Source organism: Rhododendron vialii, chromosome 4a, assembly GCF_030253575.1.
Source record: "Rhododendron vialii isolate Sample 1 chromosome 4a, ASM3025357v1".
Classification (NCBI taxonomy): Eukaryota; Viridiplantae; Streptophyta; class Magnoliopsida; order Ericales; family Ericaceae; genus Rhododendron; species Rhododendron vialii.
In genome coordinates this window covers 32,942,364-32,963,349 of record NC_080560.1, presented here as the reverse complement: position 1 = coordinate 32,963,349, position 20,986 = coordinate 32,942,364, and the positions used below count along the sequence as shown (strand labels likewise).

Sequence of the window (20,986 nt, the reverse complement as noted above, 5' to 3'; positions counted from 1 at the left end):
CCTCCTTTAATGCTCCATTCCCTACACCTGCTCGGGGTGGAGGATACGTTCGTTTGGATAGCTGCCGAAGGTCCCACAACATGCTCGGTGCCGAGCATGGCTTGGCCGACGATCCAGCTCATCCGCATCAGAACAGCAACCCTGGCTATGATGATGGTCGTGACGTCATCCGAACGGTTATGAGGATAATGATGGTGGCACGTGAAGGTGCCAGCTCATCATGAAAACGGTTGCAAAACCCTAAACGTGATACAACAGTGACATCAGCCGACGCGTGTCAAGCGTTGGTGCAATCTTGGAGACCAAGCGAAGGTTTTCCTATAAATATCCCATTATGCCTTCTTGGAAGGGAGACGCTCAAACAAAACCCTAGCACCCAATCTCTAACTCTTCTTGGCAAGCAAACTGACTCTTGCACCGAAGGGCCATCCCGGAGAACCTCCGGTGTGGTCTTTTAGTCCCCACATTTTCCTCTAGAGTTTCCAACTTTAATTTCTGTTGGGATGAATGTAGATTTTCTTTTCAGAATACGAAACACAAGTGATACACGGCTTCACAATTTTTGCCCATCATTAAGTAACAGTGCATAAGTATACAAACAAAATAAGGTATTGCTGCATATAGATTTCTGATTTTGAAACATTTTTTCAAGCTTAACTCTGTGGCTAACATGCGAGCATTGGTACTGTGAGTGCAAAAGTTAGAACTAGAATTGGTGGGGTGCACCAAGTGAAGGCTGTAGTGCAAAGCCAAGGCAACGCTCGATAACCCAGCAACAAGCTACTGTGAAGGGCTCTTACTCAGATATTAAATTGATAAGAACAGATACTACACTTGATCTTAGCCAAAAGGCCGAGAAATGTATGATTTTGTATTGTAATTGGCTACCCGTTTTAAAGCCCAACTTGGCCAGTCCTCTTTCTGTAACGTCCTCAATGTGGCAGCAAATAGAACAACTGTTGGCTTTCTTCACTCGAATCTCACCCCCTGCGATTTGGCGCAGTTGTACCCGTCTTCGATGGAGAAGGCATTTTGCACCCGTTCGTCTGTACTCTGTTGCAGAAGGCATTTTAGCACTCGGTGTCGATAGTGAAAGCCTTCTTTTTAGAGGCATATGATCCTTGTAGCAATAGAATTAGTAACACCTTGCAAATATTGTCTACTTCCTGACTTGAGTCACTTGACTTCTAACTACAGTTGAAGTTGTAAAACCTCCATTCGAGCGTACATACAAAAAGAAGTTAAAAAAGAGCCAGAAATCATCTGCAAAAGGTTTGATCCTCTTATATTTTCCAAGCAAATAAAAAGAATTACCAATTTACTTCTTGTATACAACGACCTCTTGTATGATTCATCGATTTTCATATTTCACTAAAGTTTTTCTTGCCATACTATCAATACTCTTTAAAGGGCCAGTGATCTTGGCTTTCTCACACTACACATGTTGTTTTCTTTTGAACTGCAAAAGAACTAACAGTAAAATAAGTTCAGTTCTGCTGGCTTTATTATATGCAATTTTGAGCTATTTAACCCTTTGCTTTGGTATCACGTACACCTCGTTGAGAGAGAGATGGTAATTTTGAATTTTTCACAAAACACCCTGTGTTCGAGATGTGAGTACCAGTGACCGCAAGGCACGTGTCCAGTACGTGCAGCACACTCCCTTCGAGCACTAATCAATGCTAGAGACTTGCACACGCTGGCATTGTTATTTCTTTTTCGGTTGGAGGGGAAACACCGACCGGAGAAAGAGTACCTTCCTTCACAAACTTCAGTCTCTGATAATCAGAATGGTTTAGGGTTACATAGTGCGTGTGCAATCCCGAGTCCCACAAAGAAACGGAATGGACGGTGAGCCCTCAGCCTGGTTATGTAAAGGAAGTATTTCTCATGTGAGAAATCAATGTGGGATTGGTTTAACTGTTTAAAACACTGCAGTGGTGAGAAGTCCCCTGTGAACAAAACAACATTCATTGATTGTGCATATTTATTTTACGTGGTGTTTCATTCTTGTAATTGGTGAACATTAAAGGTTGTGTGTCTTGAGTAAAACTATCTGTGTAAATGAGGAAATGCTCATAAAAATTTTCGCTTTTTTGTGTGTGTGTGTGTGTTTCAGGCACCTTTCATATCTGTTGACTACCTGAAGTCACAAATTCTTGCTCATTTTGTGTAGTTCTGGGCTAGATGTTAAAGTCAGAAATTCTTCTTTTGTGCAAGGCAATTGGTTCTTGAAAATCCAGGAAAACGCGAATATGTAGGGTGTAGACAATGAAGCACGGATGGGTTACCCTACGGGTAACTGGTACTAATACCGGAACAACACGGGTACATGTCCATTAAGGCAAAACACATACACAGTGAAGATGAAGCACCACCCCTGATTTTCGCTTTTTCTTTAGATAGATTCTACTGTATAAAGTTTAACAGTTAAATGCCATCCATATCAGTTTCATGTGCCTTTATTTAGGTTTTTGGATGGGATAAAGCTATGGGCTGTTTGTGGTCCTATAGAGTATAGACTAGCTAATTGGGCTTTGGCGAGTGGTGGTCTGTTTATATTGCTATGGACTCATTTTTTTACCAATCAGAAAATACAGATATTATATATAAAAAAATAATACAATAAAAACGGACACTACTGATCCGGAAATACAAGAAACAACAAACTAAAGCAACAAAACAAAAACAAAAAATTGCATGGAATCAAACGCCTAAGTTCTATTGAAGCTCTTCCCTCCTTAAAAATTAGGAAACCAAAAAAATATGTGATATATATATATATATATATATATATATATATATATACACATTATTTCGAAGCTTGTGGAGATCTACTGACAGAGTGGGTAAATTTTTAGTTTAAAAATTGCCCCCGACGAAAAAATTATGGAGCTACCTATGGATTTTGAGCTTTTCATTTTTCTTGTTATCTCAATTTTTGGAATATCTAATTTTCTTTTGAGCAAAGAGAATTTCACTTCGTTTTTAGAACTATAAAAAAATAAAAAAATGTCAAGGCAAGATTATATCTCAACCGAACTTCATTCCAAATTTTGCTTCGTTCTCAGAATTCATGGCGAGGCTAATAGTACTCCATTATTTGGCCTGGGATGATATATACACTGTGCTCGAGCTTTTTTTTAAAATAACTTATGTATACAAGCCAAGTTAGCCAAATGATAAACACACAATATTGTATATTGTTTACTGTTGAATATTTTAGATGATATTGCACATGAGATATGTTTATATTGATTTCAGGCCGGTAATCGACACCCAACTTTGGCTCGATTACTCGCACGCCCAGAATTGAAGCCGACATCGTCATTTGAAAATCCAAGTCGAAGCCTAAAATTTTGATTGTATTTGGATCCCGATCAGACACCAATAAAAATGAATTCGGAGCATCGCAGAACACAGAGTATGCGTAACATTGAACGACAGCTGGGTCACGTGGGACCCTTGTTAGACGTACAGAAATGGAATGGAAATGGCGTCCTGGCCGGGTGTAGATAAAGTCATTGAACAAGAGTTGGAATGAAAATGACTATGGTTGAAAAGTCCAGGTGTGATTGATTCCTTGCACTAAGGAGTTGGAATTAAAAGTCCAGGTGCGATTGAATTCCGCGGTCAGGTTCGACCAACTCCGTAGAGGAATTCGATCGCATCTAGCATAATCTTCCAGTTAAGCACAGAAATTTTCTGTGGGACTCGATTGCGTAAACTTGTGAGGTTATTGGATTATTTAGGCTATAAATGGTACTGTAAACTCTTGGTCCGAGTCTTGTGGTAAAATACTTGTAATTCGTAGTTTTGGCGTAAGATAGAAAATCGTAGTAGTTGAAAATCACCAAAATCAAATCTACACTAGTGTTGGCTTCCAAAAGCTAGAAACCACAATTTAGACCGATAGGCCTTACACTGCAATAAACCGCTCCATGTGGATCAATCTCGGTCATATCAAGTTATTTTGCAAACGATTTGAAAGCCCTACGCTTCGGGATAGACACCCAGAAATACTGTCTTTAGAAGCAAGCACTAACGTACATGCATCTCAACTAACATCTAAGAAGTAATGTTTCTTTTCTCATATATCTATGAATTTTACTTTCTATAGCTTCCAAAAAAATAATATTTACGTGAATCTGAACAGGAGGTGTAGTGATATCATAGTCTTCAATAATAATGGGTGCTTCTTGTTTAATTTAATTAACACTATAATCTAACTTTGTTTTATGAAAAGTGGGCTGAAAGTAAACTAAATTGAAGATCGACGGTGCCTGCTAAAGCTAAAACATGTGTCCACACTCCGCGATCTACTGTATATGCATATTTAGAATCAGCAGTCGCCCAAAGAGATATAAAGTGCTAGTCAAAGAGAAAAGACAATAAATACTCAACTAAGTATGAACGCACCAAAAAACTATAGATTTGACAAATCTCAACGAACTCGAGGTCGGCCCATTTAAAAGAGATTGTTTGAGCTTGGCGGTTTACCAAATAAGCCCCTTCAAATGAATCGAGCTTTCTAAAACGAGCCCAATAACAAATAACTCAAACTAGCGGAGTGTGGACACATGTTTTAGCTTTAGCAGGCATCGTCGATCTTCAATTTAGTTTACTTTCAGCCCACTTTTCATAAAACAAAGTTTCTTATTTTTATGGTTGGATTCCACTGGTTGTGTTTGGTTGAGAGTTTAGTTTAGTTTAGTTTTGGTAGTGGGTGGAGAGAGAAATAGAGTAATGATTGAAAATAGGGGTAATGATTGGAGAGAGATAGAGAGAGATGTGAAATTAATAATTGGAAAAATAGGATAATGATTAGAGAAAGAAGTAGGATAATGATTGAAAAATAAAACTAAAACAAAACTAAAATGGCAAACGAACAATTCTAGCCTATCATTTAGATTTTAGAATCTTGTAATTTGAATGAAAAATGGAAATATTCAATTAAACACCTACACATATCAAATTGAATTGATTTTTTGCAAGTCCACTCGATTTTTTTTAAAAATTATTGAACTACTCGAATTTTCTGTGCGAGATCCGAAATGGACCACGCAAGGCCATCAATGTAGAATCGGTTGCCACCCAGCCAGTGGCTATAGCCTGTAGCAAGGTTTCAATGTATATAGTCTTTCGTACTAGTACCTTTATTTTTTTTGCATTTAACTGGATCTTTCTATTGTGTATTGTGAGCCATCAAATTAACAAATGATTGGTGGGCAAAAATTGGTTAATTTTGATCATTGAAGCCAAATTATCACGAACTTAGTCACATAATGCGAGTGTATAAATGCAAGCATGAGTATGAAAGAGTCATTAAAAAATAAGGGGTGTTAGGTACAAAGAAAATATACTCCGAAATCACTCATAACAGAGGTTTCTTACCGCTAATAAAAGTCTATCAACAATCATAAATATCTCTAAAATTGTATTCGGAATATATTCGAAAAATATTTTCTTAGTATCTAACACTTTTGTATTTCGAACTAATAAAATTAGCGAGGGTGATAATTGAGAGTGGTAGCTTAAAACGAGGATCCAGAGGTCGAACGAAACATCCCAGTGAAGAATTATTTGACCAAAATAGTTGACTTCAGGTAGACCGTGCATATCCTCTCACAATTCACAACCACACAAACCCTCTGCCAAGATTTACATTGGATCAAATAAAAGGTAATCATCTATAATATAAATTGCGACGGTGTGGAAACTATAATTAACTTTGACATTTTTTTTTTCAGCTTACTTTTTTTCTAGTTTCATTCTGAACTTAATGGGATGCATGTGAGGTTTCATGTGTTGTCTATTTTTTTATATGCAAGTCATCTCTTATCATTTTTTGGAACTAGCATCTATGCAAGAAAGACGTGGTGTTGTTTCAGTGGTCTGTGGAGTTGCCACGCTCGACGATATAGTTATTACCTTTTTATTGCATAAAATTTTTTTGGGTAAAGTTTTTATAAACCAAGTTTGAGTAAAGTTTTTACTTTTTTTATTCCATATAAACAAAAATTGGAATTTGCCTTCAGAAATTGAGATTTGCCGGCTCACCCATAATGACACCTCTCAAAAACTTTTAACTATGCAGCACAAATGAATTGGGATCCGGTAAGCATGCTTTTTCAATTTTGTATAATAGATGGTTGTAGTAGGGTAGAGTGATTGATTTTACTTTTCAATTTTGTATAATATTCGTCTTCTTAATGATGCTTTGAGGTCTAAAAGATTGAAACATACCCCTCAGGTATTATTGGATACCGCTCAGGTTAGCACAAAGAGAGATATCTCCAAGAACAAAATGCTTGCCTAGACGGAATTGGGGCATTGGTTTGAGGTCCCGACCTGAATCAAAGAGAGATGCAAAGCATGGCCTTTTATCATTGTATTTTCACACAGGTTGTAGCATTACATTTTCACTCATGTTTTAGTATTATATTAATTTACCAGTTCTCATCTCATTTTGAATATGTTGAGTTATAGGCACGTTTTTTGATTATTTCAGCGTTGAGGCCAAGTCATTGCGACATTTATCAGCTAAGGATTATCTTTTGATGCCTCCTCCAAGGTGTTGTCATTGCAGCAACATTCAGTCCTGGTGGGAAAAACCTTGTAGTGGCCAACCTTGCAACGTCAAAAGCTATGTTGGGATGGAAGTGAAACCACCTCAAACTTCTTTCATATCGAGTTGATTAGGTAGAAGTGAAACCACCTCAATCTTCTTTAATTTCGAATTGATTAGTTAGATATTGATTTGTTGTATGGATAAAAAAAAAGTTTTCCTATTTCGAACTTATAAAGTGTATTTTGTGAAGATAGTTGGGTTTTTGGAATGTGATCAGTATTATAATCGAGTGTTTAATATAGTGGAAAGTTAAATTTTGTTTGCAAATGCTTTTAGGGCATGAGCATTCCGCTAGCTAAGCTCACACCTAATCAAGGTTACTCAAAATCATACCGAATGACAAATTTATTGACCCGTGCCTGGAATTTCTAGTACTTAATCAAAAAATAAAGGAAATCATATATTCCCTCGAAGCATGGAAAAATTTTGAGTGCCGAGCGATATCACGCAGTGCCTGCTCGGTGTATTCGAATTGTCCATTGTATTTTTGCGCGGCTCAGATTTGTAGAGACAAAAAAGAGAGAGAATGTGTTGGAGTGAGATGAGAGAGAGGGTTTCAATCTAAACCGTCCAAAAGTATATTGAACGATTTGAATGGACCGAGCGGATACCAAGCAAATTGGACAGTTCAGATGTGCCGAGCGGGTATACGGCAGCCAAAATTTTTTCCTCAAAGCATTGGTCTCAACTCTCACACCCATCATTCCACAGCCATGTTTCTCCCTTCTCTTTTTTCTCTCTCCCCCCTCCTCCTCCTCACTCTCCTCCCCTCCACACCCGCCCAAGACCACCTCAGCTTCACCTTCAACAACTTCAAAGCCGCCTCACCAAACCTCACCCTCGACGGCATAGCCAAGTTCACACCCTCAGGCCTCCTAGCCCTCACCAACGGCACCTACCGTGGAAACGGCCACGCCTTTTTCCCCACACCATTCCCCTTCAAACCCTCACCGAACGCCTCCGTTTCCTCATTCTCCACCTCCTTCATCTTCTCCATAATCACCGATTACCCCACCTACTCCGGTCACGGCATTGTCTTCGTCGTGGCCCCCGCCCCGCGCCTCCCCGGTGCCCTCTTCGGCCGGTACTTGGGCCTCTTCAATGAAACCAATAACGGGAACTCAACCAACAACGTGGTTGCGGTAGAGCTTGATACTGTATGCAATAGAAAGTTTAAAGATATAAACGATAACCATGTCGGTATCGACATTAATGGGTTGGACTCTGTTGCGTCTAAGGCAGCTGGGTTCTATTCTTCAAATGGGAGGTTTCAGAATTTGAGTCTGATCAGCGGTAAGGGGATGCAAGTTTGGGTTGAATACGACGGGGGAAAGAAGGAAATGAATGTTACTATGGCTCCGGTTGATTTGCCCAAGCCAAACACGCCGCTATTGACTCTTTCTAAGGATCTTTCCCAGATCTTGAACCAAACTATGTACGTTGGGTTCTCTTCCTCTTCTGGTTATATCGCAAGTGCTTCCCATTATCTATTGGCGTGGAGCTTTAAGATGAATGCATTGGCCGATGGGTTTGATTTCTCTCAACTCCCTAAGCTTCCCAAAATCGGACAGAAGAAGACATATATGCTTTTTAAAATTGGGTTGCCTTTGATTTGTTTAGTTTTGGTGTTTGGAGTAGTTTCAGGGGTAGTTTTTTATATTAGAAGGAAGAGGATGTTGACAATTGGCATCAATTCTCCACATGGGCTGCTGAGAGGTGCAGCCTTTGTTGAAAATGGCATGACAGCCATTCTTTGAATGGCCTATAAATGGAGACCCTTTGGCTCAAAGTTTTGTATCAGAAATCAGAGAGAAGAGAGTGATACACGAGTAGATTGTGAGGCAATACTGTGTGAGTCTGAGTGATTGTTGTAATCCTCCTCCAGTAAATATAGTGAATCCGCTGCCCCTCCGTGGATGTACCCGATTATTGGGGAACCACGTAAATCCTTGTGTTTCTCTGTGTTGTGTGTTTGTGTTTGCTTGGTTTGACTCTGGTTTAGCACTACAATTGGTATCAGAGCACGTAGTGTAGAACCAAGAACATAAAAACCACCATAGTTTCCGACTCTGCTTCTCAGTCCGTGTTCTGTCCGAGTCACAGAGCCACGTTTTTTTTTCTGATCCAAGAATCCGTTTGACCACTGAGTCTTGTGCGTCCTTGCGAGACGATTCCAACGCACCAAGACCCATCGGAAACGGAGTAACAACGAGGTCACACGCTCCGTTCGACGGTTGAGCGTGAAAGAAGCTGCTGCTCGCCAGATCTGTTTTTTTATCTTTTCAGAAAACAGAGTTTTTTTTTTTACTTTAATATCTGTAAGGAGGAAAATCAGGTGCTGGTTTTTTGACTAGTCAAAGCCAGGGAAAATTATCCAGTGCTACTGGCTCCCCTAGAGACGCTGATGTCAGCTTGACATCATCGATCCAGAAGCTTCAGAAGGCCAGAAGGTTACGCCCAGTCAGCACGACACGTGTCACCCAGTCAGCAGACACGTCATCTGCCACATCATCAGAGAGGCTGAGTCATCAGCCACGTATTCAGCCACGTGTCTTTCCACATCAGCGCCAGGTGTGCGCCACATCAGCAAAAAGGCCCAGTCATTAGCGCCCAGTCAGCATTTATTGCTGAGTCAGCAGGTCCAGTCAGTCCTAACCAGAGGGAATATTCTCTGATCCAAGGAATATTCCAGAAGGTGTTATTTTGCATTTTCGGAGCCGTTTCAACTCTGATTTGCGCAAGTGAGTAGTCGTTCCTGACTAGTCTCGACGTTCCGGATCCAACGCCGCACTCCGTTTTCCGTAACTCAGCTCCGACATTGGTGTTTTGTCCGTTGGTTGGCTAAAAAGCGCGTTTTTGGTGTTTTTTGTGCACCGGATATTCACGTGGGTGGAGTTTAAGGAGTTCTAATGGCGGAAGAAGAGTTTAAGGAGACCTCGGAAGTTTCTTCATCTGCAGAGAAGAATACCGAGCATCCCAAGGTCACTTCGAGCAGTTATGGGCAAAGGAATACGGTTTCCAATGCTAAGTTCGAGGTGGAGAAATTTGACGGAACAAGTAACTTCGGCATGTGGCAATGCGAAGTTTTGGATGTTCTGTATCAACAGGAGTTGGATATTACGTTAGAGGAGAGGCCGAACGACATTTCAGACAAGGATTGGATAAAGCTTAATCGCCAAGCTTGTGGCACCATCAGACTTTGTCTTACGAAGGATCAGAAATACTTCGTGATGAAGGAAACGTTAGCTAAAGAGCTATGGGAGAAATTGGAAAACAAGTACATGACGAAGAGTATTGAGAATCGGTTGTATCTCAAGAAGAAGCTCTACGGGTTCCAGTTCGTGCAAGGTACGACTATGAACCAACACTTGAACAATTTCAATAAGATTTTGGCTGATTTGCAAAATCTAGACGTTTCCATAGAAGATGAGGATAAAGCTTTACTGTTGTTAAATTCATTGCCTGATACTTATGATCATTTGACTACTACTTTATTGTACGGTAAAGAAGAAATCAAGTTTAATGACGTTTCAAATGCTTTGATGAATAACGAGGTACGGAAGAGGGATCAGCAAGCTCACCGTGACCCGTCCGCATCAGCTTTGACAACAAGAGGCAGAACCGACACTAGGAGGACTGGTGGTGGAGGGCGAAGGAGGTCTCGCTCAAAATCAAGGGGGAAGTCTGTAGAGAGAAGATTGGGGAAAGACGAGTGTGCCCTTTGTCGTCAAAAGGGGCACTGGAAGAAAGATTGTCCGAACAAACAACCAGCTGCAAATGTTGCAGAGGAGACAGAGGATGATCTAGAGTCAGCACTATTAGTTTCATCATCACCTGACCATTCAGATGAGTGGATACTAGATTCGGGATGTTCCTACCACATGTGTCCCAACAGGGACTGGTTCTCGAGTTTTCAAGATCTCGATGGAGGAGTTGTTTTGCTAGGCGATAACACCGCTTGCAAAGTCCAAGGGATAGGTTCAATCCGTTTGAAGTTGCATGATGGGACGATCAGGGTGCTAACAGACGTTCGGTATGTTCCGGACTTGAAGAAGAATCTCATTTCGCTTGGAGCCTTTGATGTGAAAGGATACAAGATTACGATGATGGGTGGAGTGCTAAAGATAGTTCGAGGGGCGCTCATTGTCTTGAAAGGTAGCCGAAAAGGAAACTTGTATTTCCTAGACGGTTGCGCAGTCACAGGGAGAGTGGCCGTTACTACTAGCTCAGACGAAGACGATGCATCCAAGCTATGGCACATGCGTTTAGGGCATGCTGGCGAGAAGGCCTTACAGGGTTTAGTAAGGCAAGGCTTGTTGAAAGGGGCCAAGACAGGAAAAGTTGGCTTCTGTGAGCATTGTATATTGGGCAAACAAACTCGAGTCAAGTTTGGCACTGGAGTTCACCGCACAGAGGGGATTCTTGACTATGTTCATTCAGATGTTTGGGGGCCGACCAAAAATGTAACTTTGGGAGGCAAACGATGGTTCGTGACATTTATTGATGATTTCTCCAGACGTGTCTGGGTTTATACCATGAGGCACAAGTATGAGGTCCTTCCAATCTTCCTTCAGTGGAAGAAAATGATGGAGACGCAGACAGGAAGGAAAATCAAGAAGCTGAGGTCAGATAACGGTGGCGAGTACAAGTCAGATCCTTTTTTCCAAGTCTGTCGGGAGGAGGGGATAGTTAGACACTTCACAGTTGCGGGGACGCCGCAGCAGAATGGAGTAGCAGAGCGCATGAATCGTACTTTGGTGGAGAAAGTTCGGTGCATGTTGTCAAATGCCGGGCTTAGCAAGGCGTTCTGGGGCGAGGCTCTCAAATATGCCTCCCATCTTGTCAACCGTTTACCGTCAGCAGCAATCGGAGGGAAAACTCCGATGGAGGTATGGTTTGGGAAACCAGTTACAGATTATGATTCGTTACATGTTTGGGGTTGTTCTGCTTACTATCATGTAACTGAGTCCAAGTTAGATCCACGAGCCAAGAAAGCTGTTTTCTTGGGTTTCACTTCAGGTGTTAAGGGATACAGGCTCTGGTGTCCCGAGTCCAGGAAGGTGATTCTAAGTAGGGATGTTACTTTCGACGAATCTGCTATGTTACAGCAGGTTCCTTCCAAGGAGAATGTGGAGCCGAATGCCTAGCAGCAGGTGGAGCATTCAGAACAGGTGGAGGTTGAGACTCCCCTTGTTCCAGCCAAGACTGTTCAGACAGTCAGCCGTCCTGAGGATCAACCCGTTGATCAGGATGTCATTATTGAAGAGGAGGCTTCATTACAGGAAATACCACAGCAGCCAGAATCCATTGCAACCAGCAGACCGAGGCGGGAAATCCGGAAACCTGCTCGATATGCTGATACAGTAGCTTATGCACTTCCAGTGACAGACGATGATGTCCCCTCCACTTACCGGGAGGCAGTGCAGTGTACAGATAGTAACAAGTGGAAAGAGGCGATGGATGAGGAGATGGGTTCACTCTCCAAGAATCAGACTTGGGATTTGGTTCAACTTCCCAAGGGCAAGAAATCTATTGGCTGCAAGTGGGTTTATGCAAAGAAGGAAGGTACAGGATCTGAGAAAGTCAGGTTCAAAGCAAGATTAGTAGCCAAGGGTTACGCACAGACGGAGGGGATCGACTACAACGAGGTGTTCTCCCCTGTCGTCAAACATTCGTCGATCAGGATCTTGCTTGCATTGGTAGCACAATTTGACCTTGAGTTAGCCCAACTCGATGTCAAGACCGCTTTTCTACATGGAGATCTGGATGAGGAGATCTATATGGCTCAGCCAGATGGTTACAGAATTGCAGGAAAGGAGAATTGGGCTTGTAAACTGAAGAAGTCGCTATACGGGTTGAAACAGTCGCCGAGACAGTGGTACAAGCGCTTTGATCGGTTTATGATGGAGCAGGGGTACACAAGAAGTCACTTTGACCATTGTGTTTACTTCTGCAAACTCCCAGATGGATCATTTGTCTATTTGCTCTTATATGTAGATGACATGTTGATTGCATGTAAGAGCAAGGTGGAGATTGACAGACTGAAGGCTCAACTCAGTAAGGAGTTTGACATGAAGGATCTCGGGGAGGCAAAGAAAATACTCGGCATGGAAATTCAGCGGGACAAGGCGAAAGGCACAGTTTGTTTGACTCAGACGCAGTATCTGAAGCGAGTGTTGCAGAGATTTGGGATTGACAGGAAAGCCAAACCTGTCAGTACACCTTTGGCCGCTCATTTTAAACTTAGTGCATCGATGTCGCCGCAGAAGGAAGACGAACGGAAGCAAATGGCTCAAGTTCCTTATGCCAATGCTGTGGGAGCTTTGATGTATGCTATGGTTTGTACGAGGCCGGACATTTCACACGCAGTTAGCATGGTCAGTCGATACATGCACAATCCAGGGAAAGAGCACTGGCAGGCTGTGAAATGGATTCTACGGTATCTTCAGGGTACTGTGGATGTTGGATTGAAGTACGAGAGAAACAGAAAACTTGGTCAGCATTTGGTTGGTTACGCGGATTCCGATTATGCTGGTGACCTAGATAAGCGACGGTCGACTACAGGGTATGTGTTTACACTTGCTGGAGGGCCAATCAGTTGGAGGTCAACGTTACAGTCAACGGTGGCTTTGTCTACTACAGAGGCAGAGTATATGGCAGTGACAGAGGCTTTCAAGGAAGCTATTTGGGTACATGGTTTGATTGAGGACTTGGGAATTGTTCAAGAAAACGTCGAGGTTTTTTGTGACAGTCAGAGTGCCATCTGTTTGGCGAAAAACCAGGTTCACCATTCCCGCACCAAGCATATCGATGTTCGGTTTCATTTCATCAGGGAGATTGTAGAGGAAGGGGATGTTCTTCTTCAGAAGATTCCGACTGCAGATAACCCTGCGGATATGCTCACCAAAGTAGTTACAGGGATCAAGTTCCAACATTGCTTGGACTTGATCAACATCTCTCGAGCAGTGCGCGCCTAAGGGCGCAGAGGGGCAGTGTTGTGTGTTGGGGGCAACATCGGACCTTTGGAGAATTGTCGTCAAGGTGGAGATTGTTGACAATTGGCATCAATTCTCCACATGGGCTGCTGAGAGGTGCAGCCTTTGTTGAAAATGGCATGACAGCCATTCTTTGAATGGCCTATAAATGGAGACCCTTTGGCTCAAAGTTTTGTATCAGAAATCAGAGAGAAGAGAGTGATACACGAGTAGATTGTGAGGCAATACTGTGTGAGTCTGAGTGATTGTTGTAATCCTCCTCCAGTAAATATAGTGAATCCGCTGCCCCTCCGTGGATGTACCCGATTATTGGGGAACCACGTAAATCCTTGTGTTTCTCTGTGTTGTGTGTTTGTGTTTGCTTGGTTTGACTCTGGTTTAGCACTACAGAGGAAGTTTGCTGAAGTTCTTGAAGATTGGGAACTTGACTATGGGCCTCATAGGTTCAAGTACAAGGACTTGTATATTGCCACCAAAGGGTTTGGGGAAAAGGGGCTCTTGGGTAGTGGGGGATTTGGTAGGGTTTATAGAGGAATACTACCCACTTCCGAAATTGAGATTGCAGTCAAGAGGGTATCTCATAAATCCAGACAAGGAATGAGGGAGTTCGTCGCGGAAATAGTCAGTGTTGGCCGTATGCGCCACCGGAATCTAGTACAACTCCTTGGTTATTGCCGCCGGAAAGGGGAGCTCCTTTTGGTATATGATTACATGCCTAATGGCAGTCTAGACAGGTTCCTCTATGACCAACCAAGCGTCACCCTCAGTTGGCAAGAAAGATTTCGAGTTATTAAAGGAGTGGCATCAGGCCTTCTTTATTTACACGAAGAATGGGAGCAAGTTGTTGTACATAGAGATGTTAAGGCGAGTAATGTTTTGTTAGATGGTGAAATGAACGGAAGATTGGGCGATTTTGGGCTAGCTAGATTGTATGATCACGGAACTGATCCACAGTCCACTCTCGTGGCTGGAACACTAGGGTATCTTGCGCCAGAGCACATTAGAATCGGAAAGGCCACAACGAGCACCGATGTGTATGCTTTTGGTGCCTTTTTGCTGGAAGTGGCATGTGGAAGGAGGCCCATTGAGCCACGAGCAGCAGTGGAGAACTTAGTTTTGGTGGATTGGGTGTTTTCTTTTTGGCGTGGAGGGGAAATTTTGCGAACGGTTGATCCCAAATTGGGGAGTCAGTATGTGGCGGAGGAAGTGGAGTTGGTTTTGAAGTTGGGATTGTGGTGTTCACACTCTGAGCCGGTCGCCAGGCCAAGTATGAGGCAAGTTGTGCAGTATTTGGAGGGAGATATTCCTCTTCCGGAGTTAAAATTGATGGGTAATTCTGCCACGGGTATAATGCTTGCTCACCGCGCAGGGTTTGATGAGCAATTGTCTTCTGTTGTAGAGTCCCTTCTCTCTGGAGGTAGATGATGCTTCTATACTTTGTTTTTCCATAACTTTTTGGATGGGTAATGTAATCGGTGAACCATATTGGGTAATACGTTTTTCTACTTTTGGCATAAGCTTGTCTTCTATGTATATCTGTATAACAAAAAAATTGTATGATACTTGTAATCAAAAGAACCCCAATGTTTCAGGGCCTTTCATATTTATTTGTTTGCCGAAATTCTTGCTCATTACCACCAAACAGAGGCAAAAATATGATTATTTTCGGTTCTCCATTCCACAATAATAAGCTTTTGTGTTATATAGATATCTATAGCTGCTTCGCAATTTTTATTAGCCATTCCAAGCAGGTATTGAGTGCTGTTCTCTGTTGCATAATGTAATAGATATCTATAGCTCATTGTGAAACATGGGATTGATTTGGCTCCACAATGCATCAATTGTCCAACAACTGACTTCACTTCTAAGTAGATGAAAGTTGGAGAACTTCCATTTCAGTGCAGATACTGAAAGAAGCTTAAAAAGAGTAAAAAAAATCATCTGTAAAAAGTCTATGAGAACATAACATACTTGAGTTATGCTAACTATTGTTTTAGGCTCTTCTAGAGCCCTTCTGTTATGTCTCTATAACAGTATCAGTTAGCCCCACTGGGACGAGGGCGTTGCTGCCTGCCTTCTTCCACCGGGAAGGGCTTGGAGCTCGATTTGAAGACGCAAAGAGAATATTCTCCTGTTTGAGAAGTTGAAGAGAAAGTGTGGCCCTCAACCTTGACAGGTCTGAGGTCTTTCCTTCTCCTTGTTCTCTTCTTGTCGTCAAAACAAAGCCCACAGGTAGCAGACCTTTGACCGGCATAGCTGTAGCGGTCTTGGTCTGCTCAGCCTTCTTGTAAACCAATACTGATGTTAACCCTTCTAAATTTTCCAACCAAACAAAAGAAAATACAAATTTACTTCTTTTATATGATCTCTTGAATCATTCAACAATTTTCATATGACGATGCTGCTATGCTCTCAAATTTTCCTTTGATCTTCTGAAGGAAAAATACTCAAGCAGTTCATCTTGCATTAACAAGCATTTTTTTTGCCCGAAATCTTATACTGCTTTATTCATATCAAAGACGGGATTGGATTCACTAAGGCTTATGTGCTTCAATAACACCACAGAACGACGTGAAAACTTTTGGCCCAAGTTTTCCTCTCGAGTTTTCGACTTTAATTTCTGTTGGCATGAATGTAGATTTTCTTTTCAGAAGACGAAACACAAGTGATACACGGCTTCACAATATTTGCCCACCATTAAGTAACAGAGCATAAGTATACAAACAAAATAAGGTATTGCTGCATATAGATTTCTGATTTTGAAACATTTTTTCAAGCTTAACTCTGTGGCTAACATGCGAGCATCGGTACTATGAGTACAAAAGTTAGAACTGGAATTGGTGGGGTGCACCAAGTGAAGGCTGTAGTGCAAAGCCAAGGCAACGCTCGAGAACCCAGCAACAAGCTACTGTGAAGGGCTCTTACTCAGATATTAAACTGACAAGAACAGATACTACACTTGATCTTAGCCAAAAGGCCGAGAAATGTATGATTTTGTATTGTAATTGGCTACCCGTTTTAAAGCCCAACTTGACCCGTCCTCTTTCTGTAACGTCCTCAATGTGGCAGCAAATAGAACAACCATTGGCTTTCTTCACTCGGATCTCACCCCCTGCGATTTGGCACAGTTGTACCCGTCTTCGATGGAGAAGGCATTTCGCATGCGTTCGTCTGTACTCTGTTGCAGAAGGCATTTTAGCACTCGGTGTCGGTAGCGAAAGCCTTCTTTTTAGAGGCATATGATCCTTGTAGCAGTAGAATTAGTAACACCTTGCAAATATTGTCTACCACCTGACTTGAGCCACTTGACTTCTAACTACAGTTGAAGTTGTAAAACCTCCATTCGAGCGTACATACCAAAAGAAGTTAAAAAAGAGCCAGAAATCATCTGCAAAAGGTTCGATCCTCTTATATTTTCCAAGCAAATAAAAAGAATTACCAATTTACTTCTTGTATACAACGACCTCTTGTATGATTCATCGATTTTCATATTTCACTAAAGTTTTTCTTGCCATACTATCAATACTCTGTGAAGGGCCAGTGATCTTGGCTTTCTCACACTACACATGTTGTTTTATTTTGAACTGCAGAAGAACTAAAAGTAAAATAAGTTCAGTTCTGGTACTTTATTATATGCTATTTTGAGCTATTTAACCCTTTGCTTTGGTATCACGTACACCTCGTTGAGAGAGATGGTAATTTTGAATTTTTCACAAAACACCCTGTGTTCGAGATGCGAGTACCAGTGACCGCAAGGCACGTGTCCAGTACCGGCAGCACACTCCCTTCGAGCACTAATCAATGCTAGACTTGCACGCGCTGGCATTGTTGTTTCTTTTTCTGTTGGTGGGGAAACACCGACCTGAGAAAGAGTACCTTCCTTCACAAACTCCTGTCTCTGATAATAAGAATGGTTTAGGGTTACATAGTGCGTGTGCAATCCCGAGTCCCACAACCACACGGAATGGACGGTGAGCCCTCAGCCTGTTTATGTAAAGGAAGTATTTCTCTTGTGAGAAATCAATGTGGGGTTGGTTTAACTGTTTAAAACACTGCAGTGGTGAGAACTGAGAAGTCCCCTGTGAACAAAACAACATTGCTTGATTGTGCATATTTATTTTACTTGGTGTTTCATTCTTGTAATTGGTGAACATTAAAGGTTGTGTGTCTTGAGTAAACTATCTGTGTAAACGAGGGAATGCTCATAAAAATTTTCGCTTTTTTTTTGTTTTTTTTTGTTTCGGGCGCCTTCCATATCTGTCGACTACCTGAAGTCAGAAATTCTTGCTCATTTTGTGTATTTCTGGGCTAGATGTTAAAGTCAGAAATTCTTCTTTTGTGCAAGACAATTGGTTCTTGAAAATCCAGGAAAACGCAGATATGTAGGGTGTAGACAATGAAGCACGGATAGGTTACCTCCCTACGAGTAATACCGGAACAACACGGGTACGTGTCCATTAAGCAAAACACATACACAGTGAAGACAAGCACCACCCCTGATTTTCGCTTTTTCTTTAGATAGATACTACTGTATAAAGTTTACCAGTTAAATGCCAATCCATATCAGTTTCATGTGCCTTTATTTAGGTTTTTGGATGGGATAATGCTATATAGTCCTATACAGTATAGACTAGCTAATTGGGCTTTGGTGAGTGGTGGTCTGTCTATGTTGTCATGGATTTCTTTTTTGACCAATCAGAAAATGTAGATATTATATATAAAAATATATACAATAAAAAAGGACACTATTGGTTCGGAAATACAAGAAACAACAAACTAAAGCAACAAAACAGAAAAAAAAAAAAAACAAAAACAAAAAGCCGCATGAAACCAAACACCTAAGTTCTATTGAAGCTCTTCCCTCCTTAAAAATTAGGAAACCAAAAAAATATGTGATATACATACATTATTTCGAAGCTTGTGGAGATCTACTGACAGAGTGGGTAAATTTTTAGTTTAAAAATTCCCCCCCAACGAAAAAATTATGGAGCTACCTATGGATTTTGAGCTTTTCATTTTTCTTGTTATCTCAATTTTTGGAATATCTAATTTTCTTTTGAACAAAGAGAATTTCGCTTCGTTTTTAGAACAATAAATAATAATAATAATAATTGTCAAGGCAGGATTATATCTCAACCGAACTTCATTCCAAATTTTGCTTCGTTCTCAGAATTCATGGCGAGGCTAATAGTACTTCATCATTTGGCCTGGGATGATATATACACTGTGCTCGAGCTTTTTTTAAAAATAACTTATGTATACAAGCCAAGTAGCCAACTGATAAACACACAATATTGTATATTGTTTACTGTTGAATATTTTAGATGATATTGCCCATGAGATATGTTTATATTGATTTCAGGCCGGTAATCGACACCCAACTTTGACTTGACTACACACACGCCCAGAATTGAAGCCGACATCGTCATTTGAAAATCCAAGTCGAAGTCTAAAATTTTGACTGTACTTGGACTCCGATCAGACACCAATAAAAATGAATTCGGAGCATCGCAAAACACAGAGTATGCGTGAAATTGAACGACAGCTGGGTCACGTGGGACCCTTGTTGTACGTACAGAAATGGAATGGAAATGGCGTCCTGGCCGGGTGTAGATAAAGTCATCAAACAAGAGTTGGAATGAAAATGACTAAGGTTGAAAAGTCCAGGTGTGATTGATTCCTTCCACTAAGAGCATTCACAGTGGAATAACCAAAAGTTAATAATCAAAAGTTGCCACATCATCTTTTGGTTATGCATTTAAGAGGTTGCTAAGATTAACAATGTAGAGGTCCACAATGGTACAATCAAAATTGAATAACCAAAACTTGCCACATCACTTTTTCAACTTATAAAAATCTAAAAATTGTGACATAAAAAATAAAATTTGCAAATCAGTTTTGAAAAAAAAAGTTTTAATAAAAAAACAGTTTTGAAATAAAGTGTTTTTGCAAAAAAAAAAAAAAAAAAAAAAACACAGTTTTGGGAAAAACAGTTTTCGCAAAAAAAAAACAACTGTTATTGCAAAAAAAAAAAAAAAACTTTTTAAAAAACATTTTTCTTAGAAACATGTTGAAAATGGAAGAGAGAGAAGGTTTTTGTGTAATGATGGTGTACTTGATTGAGAAAATATGGTGACAACTAAATTTGGTTATTGGCAAAAAGTGGCTAGTTTTGATTATCTAAGAGTCAAAATTTGATGAGTTGTTAAGAGGTTGCTAAGTTTGGTTATTCTAATGTAAGCTCTTTTTTTAGAAAATGTTGCTAACCTTAACAATCTTTTGGTTTTGATTATACCACTGTGGATGCTCTAAGGAGTTGGAAGGGTCTCGATTGGATGCCGTATAAATTTTGGGTGTATTATTTATGAAGAGGGATAAGATAGTAAGGGATATTAGTTAAGAAAGGATGGCCGTATTAAAAAGTAGATGGTTTGGATAATGTATTAGAGAAGGGGGATAAAATAATACTTGGTTTGGATGGATGATAAATTGGGTGTATAAGAATGGGTGTATGATGTAAAAAGCTGTCAAATGACTCATTTACCCTTGTGCAGTGTTTAATTTGATTCTTCATTACATTAAACATATAATTATGAAATCCAACTTTTGATTAATTTTTTTTCACAAATAATCTATAATAAATTAGTTAACTAATATAATAATTAATTAAAATATTAAAATTCATTTTTTTGAGTGCTTTATTATATTTTTGTTAATTTTTTATTATGAAATATAAAAATGTTTAAGTTTAGTTTTTATGGTAGAAGACAATGAAGAGTGTAACTTGAGCAAATTCCTTTGTTTAAGTAACCTATTTTCTATGATGTATTTTTTTCACGTTCGTTCTATATTTTTTTCATGTTCGTTCAACTTGAGCAAACTCCTTTTGTGTAAGGTACCCTACTATTTAAATGATGATACAATGAAAGAAGGGCAAGAGAGCTGCCCCTTTTTTCTTGAATAATGACTACTTCTCTCCTCCCCTGTTTCTACCCAAAAAACCAGCAACTGCATTAATTCTTGTAATGAAACATATGTATATATTTCTTGCATTCATGTTCGTGAATTTTTTTTCTGATTTCATTCTATTTTCTTGTATTTTTTTTAACATGTTGTCAAAATAGAGAGCAAGCGGCCCATGTCAACCATTCTTTTCTTTCTTTGTATTTTGGGCAGATGGTGCTAAAACTATTTAACAGTAAAAAAGATACAAATCAACAAACTCTTTTTTTTGGTAAGCAACAAAATTTTATTAAAACTTGACTGATGGCACATCGAGGCGGCCGGACTCTAGATACAAGGAAGATATTGAAACATAAAGGAGGCCAAAAGAAAAGAAAAAAGAGAAAAAGATATATCC

At 40.4% G+C, this 20,986-nt stretch overlaps 1 protein-coding gene and 2 pseudogenes across 1 annotated transcript; 1 reads left to right on the top strand and 2 right to left on the bottom strand.

Annotated features, from left to right (window-relative positions):
- Positions 1-715: 715 nt before the first annotated feature.
- LOC131324980 (U2 spliceosomal RNA) lies at positions 716-865 on the bottom strand (annotated as a pseudogene).
- A 6,439-nt stretch (positions 866-7,304) lies between these two features.
- LOC131322045 (L-type lectin-domain containing receptor kinase IV.1-like) lies at positions 7,305-15,273 on the top strand. The gene is made up of 2 exons (XM_058353145.1): positions 7,305-8,306; positions 14,019-15,273. Exons 1-2 carry the CDS (start codon positions 7,345-7,347, stop codon positions 15,049-15,051), a joined length of 1,995 nt encoding a protein of 664 aa, XP_058209128.1. The 5' UTR covers positions 7,305-7,344; the 3' UTR covers positions 15,052-15,273.
- Positions 15,274-16,466: 1,193 nt separating this feature from the next.
- On the bottom strand, positions 16,467-16,616 carry LOC131324969 (U2 spliceosomal RNA; annotated as a pseudogene).
- Between the last annotated feature and the right edge of the window lie 4,370 nt (positions 16,617-20,986).